General features: G+C 41.6%; 1 protein-coding gene across 1 annotated transcript in view; it reads left to right on the top strand.

Annotated features, from left to right (window-relative positions):
- LOC103211144 (dynein axonemal heavy chain 5) overlaps positions 1-6,646 on the top strand; it is a 240,282-nt gene that overhangs the window by 174,978 nt on the left and 58,658 nt on the right. Inside the window, exons 32-33 of the mRNA XM_007957061.1 lie at positions 1,669-1,783; positions 2,246-2,436. Coding sequence (XP_007955252.1) covers positions 1,669-1,783; positions 2,246-2,436 — 306 coding nt within the window. The remainder of the gene's footprint in view (positions 1-1,668; positions 1,784-2,245; positions 2,437-6,646) is intronic.

Below are 6,646 nucleotides of genomic sequence, written 5' to 3'. Positions count from 1 at the left end.
TGACATTAATTGCGCTCATCATGTTGTTCAACCATCACCATTATCCTTTTCCACATGTTTCCATCATTCATGACGGAAGCTGTTTCCCTTAACCAAGGAGCCCTCTTTTCCTCCTCCCTCCTGCCTGTCCCTGGATAAACTTTGATCTCTAATTCTAGATATTTTGTGTAAGTGAGGTGGTACATATTTGGCCCTTTGTGACTCACATCTTACTCAGCATAATATGTTCTAGGTTCAGCCATGTTGTAGCATGCAGCAGTGATGAACTTATTTCAAGTTAGATAGTAAAGAGGGTGGATCTTGTTTTTCTATCATCTAATTACATGAACATCGTTAAAATGAAAATTAGTGAAGTCTGAGGGATTAACAAGATAGTGGTTGGCTACTCCCTAGATGCGTATTTCTTGGTGACAGTAAGCCAGTATTTTGTGTGTTATCGTTGTTTTAGGAGGGCTGATCTCTGGTCTTGTGGGAGCTATTCAGCCTCAGCTACCAATGGCAAATCAATGTTGTTCATTGGTTACTAGAGGAACCCAGTAAAGGAATTCAGGTGCCTGCCTTCTAGTAATCTATCTTTTCTCCCAGAAAAAAAAAAAAAAAATGATCCAAACAATACCATCTACTGATGGAGAATCGGGAGCTTCATCTCTGAGATCACTTGTTTTGCAGACTTGAGGGCAAGATTCAACACTGCTTCTTCATAGAGCTTAGGCATGAAGGCCCTAAAGTGGCTGCAACACTAGCACGGTGTTAAAAATAACCTTTCCAATCTCTTTGGTTGTCTTCTTCTACCTATGAAAACACATAATAAAGTACATCGAAAAGGGGTCTAAACCTAAAAAAAGAACCTGATTCCAACTCATAGCAACCCTGTAGGACAGAGTAGAACTGCCCATGGGGTTTCCAAGGCTGTAAATCTTTACAGAAGCAGGCATCTGTCTACTGCGAAGCAGCAGGTAGGTTTGAACCACCAACCTTTTGGTTAGCAGGATCTAGACACTCTAAAATAGGAAGCATAACTTAATAAACAGAAGTAACAGACTACTTACACAAAGCTGAGAAATAATTAGATTTAGGATGGACAACCAAAAACCTCATGAGATTTGGTTTCGAGGTTTAGAAGTTTAGGATCATGGTTTCATGAGACATCCCAGTTAATTGACCTAACAGCATGCTTAGTGCCTCTATTCTACCTCCTAGCTTGATGCAGAGTACCTGGGGTCATAAAAGCCTTCAAGTGGCCATTCAAGGCACAATAACAACAACAAAACCAAACTCACTGCCTTTCAGTCGATCCTGACTCATAGTGACCCCTCCTTCGGTTTCCGAGGCAGTATCTCTATGGAAGTAGATTGCCCAGTCTTCCTTCCGAGGAGTGGCTGGTGGGTTTGAACCGCCAGCCTTCTGGTTAATGGTCAAATGCCTTAGGCACTATGCCACCAGAGCCTCCCATATTCTTAACAGCAACAAGTAAGTAAAATTATATATTAAAAAAAAAAAAGAATTACATTTAGAAATCGGATGAGCTTTGATCTGGTCACCATTGCTAGGAGATAGTAGTGCACACAAACAAGACTTGTTTCCATTGAGAGTTTGGGCTGATGTGTTTGTGTGGGTCGTTTACTTTCCCCTGCCGTGGCACGTGCAACCCTGCTCTTTGTCTTTCAGTTGCTACAAGGGGCAGCATCCTCTACTTCCTCATCACGGAGATGAGCTTGGTTAATGAGATGTATCAGACCTCACTGCGCCAGTTTCTTGGCTTGTTTGACCTTTCCTTAGCCAGGTAAGTCAATACCCAGGAAGCCAAGCTGAATTCTCTGCCTGGAGGCTGGAATGATGGCATTATGTTTGCAGCTTCCTTTCCCTTTGTTATTAAGAGTCTTTTCTTTTCTTTTTTAAATCCGAGATTAGTGTAATTGCCCGTGCATTAACAAATCATTCTGATTTGTCACTTTATGATTCCTTTGGTTTTATGTGCTTCTGTTAAAGGAGAAAATCCCTAAGACATTGTGAGCGCTAATGCCCTGTGGGAAGGATTGATTTAGACAATGGTGAGGATTCAGTTAGGTTATTTCATGGTGAGAGAATGCTTGTTATTTTAGATTTACGAGGCTTATTCTTGATGTGTATAAATAAGAATCATCCCTCCAAAGTTACTTATTCTCGGTTAAAGACATTGTTTTGGTGAACAATTGAAAAGGGCAGTCAGCAGGAGCAGCTTGATTTAAATGTTTCCCTTCTTCAGGTCTGTCAAGAGCCCAATTACAAGCAAGAGGATTGCTAATATCATCGAACACATGACCTACGAGGTCTATAAGTATGCTGCCCGAGGGCTGTACGAAGAGCACAAATTCCTGTTTACCTTGTTGCTCACCCTGAAGATCGACGTCCAGAGGAATCGCATCAAGCATGAAGAGTTTCTCACCCTGATTAAAGGTCACTCTCACAATAGACAATGTTGCACACAGGTGCAGAAGTGGGAGCTACTGGGAAGTTCTTTGCAGTGTTCTTTTCTGGCTGTAATAGTTTAACAATTTCCTCGCATTTCATTTAAGATTGCATTTGTTTGAGACATTTTCTTTATCCAGTGACTAGCTATTGGGAACCTGCTGTGTGCTGTAAGTCCTGGTGGTGCAGTGGTTAAGTGCTCAGCTGCTAACTGAAAGGGTGGCAGTTGGAACCCACCCAGTGACTCAAGGGAGAAACGTCCTGCCAATGTCCTTGCATAAAGATGGTTGATGTTGTGTGCTGTTGAGTCGATTCTGACCCATAGTAACCCTGAAGGACAGAGAAAAATTGCCCTGTAGGAAGGAAGGTTGGGCAATCTACCTCTGTAGTGATACTGCCTCGGAAACCCAAGGAGGGGTTGCCATGAGTCGGGTCCGACTTGACGGCACATAACAACAACAACAACAGTGTTTCCTAGGCTGTAATCTTCACAGGAGCTATATCTCCAGGTCTCTGGTGGGTTTGACTCGCCAACTTTTCTTTCGGTTATCAAGAAGCACTTAACCATTGCACCACCAGGGCACCTTTCCATAAAGATTGCTTCTGTTGATGTTAGGTCCCGTGGAGTTGGCTCCGACTAATAGTGACCCTGTGTGTAGTTGAATGAAACATTGCCTGGACCTGCACCGTCCACAATCTTTGCTATGTTTGACCCCATTGTTGCAGCCACTGTGTCAGTCCACCCTAGTGGACGGTCTTCTACCCTCTGACCATCCATTTTACCAAGTATGATATCCTTCTCCAGGGACTAGTCCTCTCTGATAACATGACCTAAGTATGTGAGATAAAGTCTTGCCTTTCTCACTTCCAAGGGGCATTCCGGCTATACTTCTTCCAAGACAAATTTGTTCATTCTTCTGCCAGCCCATGGTATTTTCAGTATTTTTTCCTAGCACCAGAGTTCAAATGCTTCAATTCTGCTTTGGTCTTCCTTATTCATCGCCCTGCTTCACATGCATATGAGGCTACTGAAATACCATGGCTTGGGTTAGGTGCACCTTAGTCTTCAAAGTGATGTCTTTGCTCTTCAACCCTTTAAAGAAGACTTTTGCAGCAGATTTGCTCAGTGCAATATGTTGTCTGATTTCTTGACTGCTGCTTCCATGAGTGTAGACTGTGGACCCAACTAAATGAAATCCCTGACAACTTCAGTCTTACCTCCTTTTATCATGATGTTGCTTATTGGTCGAGTTGTGAGGATTTTTTTTTCATATTGAGGTGTAGTTCATACTGAAAATGGTAGTCTTTGATTTTCATCAATAAGCATTTCAAGTCCTCTTCACTTTCAGGAACAAGGTTGTGTTATCTGCATATCTCAGGTTTTTAATGAATCTTCCTCCAATCCTGATGCCTCATTCTTCTTCATATTTGTCCAGCTTCTTGGATTGTGGCCTATGGGGCAGTACTGTTCTGTCATATGGAGTCACTGTGACTTAAAATGAACTCTGTGGCACCTAACAAAAATAACAACTGTTCACTGAGGCATGGACTAGGCACTTGGACTATATTAGTAAACAAAACAAAAAGGAAGCCTGTTCTTATAGTGTATACATGTATATACATACATGGAGGAAAGGCCTAGTAAGCTACTGGAAAACTAGCCATTAAACCCCCTGGGGAGCACAGTTCTACTCTGACACACGTGGGGTCACCATGAGAATGGACTCCATGGCAGCTGGTGGCGCTAGTGGTTAATGGAGGCATCCTCTCTGAGAGACTGACAGACAGGTGAGGAAAGACTCCAAGGAAGAGAGGAAGCTGGCCATGGGTTGTCTGGAGGAAGGGCCTTGGAGGCAGAGGGGATGGCACAGATGTCTCGAGGTGGGAGCATGCCTTGAATGGTTGAGGGAAAAGAAGGCAGACAGTGTGGCCATGCAGAGTCAGTGAGGTGAGTGCTGATGCCATGTTCTGGGTGTTTATTCCATATGTGAAAGCATTGCTCACAGACACATTCCCTGTTCCACTGGATAATACAGCCCACTGGAAGGCTGGGAAACATTGACTCACTCTCATATTCCTGAGTGTCTGGGAATAAATATTTATGCTCACATTGTGAAGATAATGCTAGCATCAAAAGGGCTTTGTTTAGTCTATCTACCATGAAAGGCTTCTAAACAAGACCTCTAAAGATGAGACAAATCTAGCTATCTATTTATTTAAAATAATAGGTATTTATCTGTCTATAAATCAATCTGTTTTCCATGCCTTCACCTGGAAAGTGTGTTTGCAAACCCACTTGAAGACTACTCCTCTGGAGGTAGCAGGGAAAGGATGTGGATGGGTACATGCTGTGCCCTGGTTCTGTAGGTCCACATTCAGACTTATGGATATATAAATGCACTTTCATATTCTTATACATAAAATCTTAGAGTAGCCACAAAGACTTATTTGGTTAGACTTGAACTTAGAAATGTTTAATTTATGGATGATTCCATCTTTCTCTCCCTGTGTATCTCTAACCTTAGTTCTTTAGCCACCTCTTACTTTTATTCTCCACATTTTCTAAATTGGAACATGTGATCTGGAACACCTTAGCTAGACCTGTAAGAGTAGGAGTTGCTTTCCTCAATAAATCATTAATACGTTACTTGTCTCTGTTCTTAGTGATTCTAATCTCCAGCTAGTCCTCAGCATCTTCCTTTCAGGCATGACATGCATTTCTCCATGGAAATACCATGGACCACAATATTCAGGTCTGATTGCCATCCTGTAAAGCATCTTCTGGCTTGGAAGATAATCACAAATACAGACTTCAGAACTAGGCAGATGAGAGTTAATAGCGGCTTTGACACTTTCTTGCTGAGTGATCTTGCCAACTAGGTTATCTAACTTTTTCAAGCTTCAGCTTCCTCATATGTAAAACAAGGATAATAAAATCAACATAGTATGGTCATTGGGAATTACATGTATTTTCAATAAATCCTTGCATATGGAATATGCTTAGCAAATGATAGTCATAGCTATATCTTTAATCTGACACTTGTATAGTTTGGACTGATTTTTTGAGGAGTCCTTTGACATTCAAAGACTATAACACTAACCCTGAAACAGTTTCAAAGGAAACATAATTCTATTTGAAACACAATCATAATTATGATTGCCCTTTGATAAGTTAGGTTGGTGACAGTATCTCTTTGACATGAACTCCCTCTGTGTGGACTTTAACATCACATATTTAAATAGCAGCAGTGTTTGGAGATTGGTCTTTTAATTTTTCATCTGTAAGATGGAAATGGAGAGGACTTCCGGTAAGATGGAGGAATAGGCAGACATGTGACACAGACCCTTGTCAACAAAGAAAACAAAAACCAATTGACAGAGATACAGAAGATAATCCTAGAGCCCTGAGCTTTGAAAGAAACTATGCAGAAGTGGATTAGGCACCAACTAGTAAAAAAATGTGAACGAAAACAGTGAGTATAGAGATGGTCAGAGCTGTGGACTGTCAGCTACTCTGATGCTACCAACAGCCTGAATATTTCCAAGTGCTGTTGGGACCTGAGAATTGACCTAAAGATCAACCGTGGCCACCAAGGGCTTCAGGGATGACTGCACTGGTGGCCTGTGACTAGGAAGGGAAACAGCAAGGAGGGAGAAAACCTAAGCTGTGGATTTTCCATTGTCTGGAAGGTGCAGCCATTTTAATTGTTTACACATGGAAGCCATTTTGAATGTTTATAAATAGCAGCCATTTTGGATATTTAAAATGACCGAGGGTGCAGCCATTTTGAATGTTTACAGGTGGTGGCCATTTTGGATATTTAAAGTGACCAAGGGTGCAGCCATTTTGAATGTTTACAAGTAGCTACCATTTTGGATTTTAAAGTGATAGCATTCCCATTTAGATTCTAGGGACTAAGAATAAGCTCTGTTTGCCAAGATTGGCAGGGACATATGAGAGGCTGACAACAGGAAAGGAGACAGATGGTGAGTGTATAAGTGCTGTCAGCTAGTGAATAGAGGATCATAGGACTCTGCTTGTATAGATAATATACAAAGAAAACCAAAATCATGGGCAAGTCACTCCAACATAAAATCACCAATTAAATATAAACACAAAAATGTCACAATGCCTCGGAGACAACAGAGCATCACAGTCCACACAAAGAAGCAAGATAAAGCAGGAGAAACAAGGGAC

This window comes from Orycteropus afer, unplaced genomic scaffold (genome assembly GCF_000298275.1).
Source record: "Orycteropus afer afer isolate SDZICR_OR568_19922 unplaced genomic scaffold, OryAfe1.0 scaffold00700, whole genome shotgun sequence".
NCBI lineage: Eukaryota > Metazoa > Chordata > Mammalia > Tubulidentata > Orycteropodidae > Orycteropus > Orycteropus afer.
The sequence above is the reverse complement of the archived record's forward strand: the minus strand, read 5'-3'. Positions and strand labels throughout refer to the sequence as shown.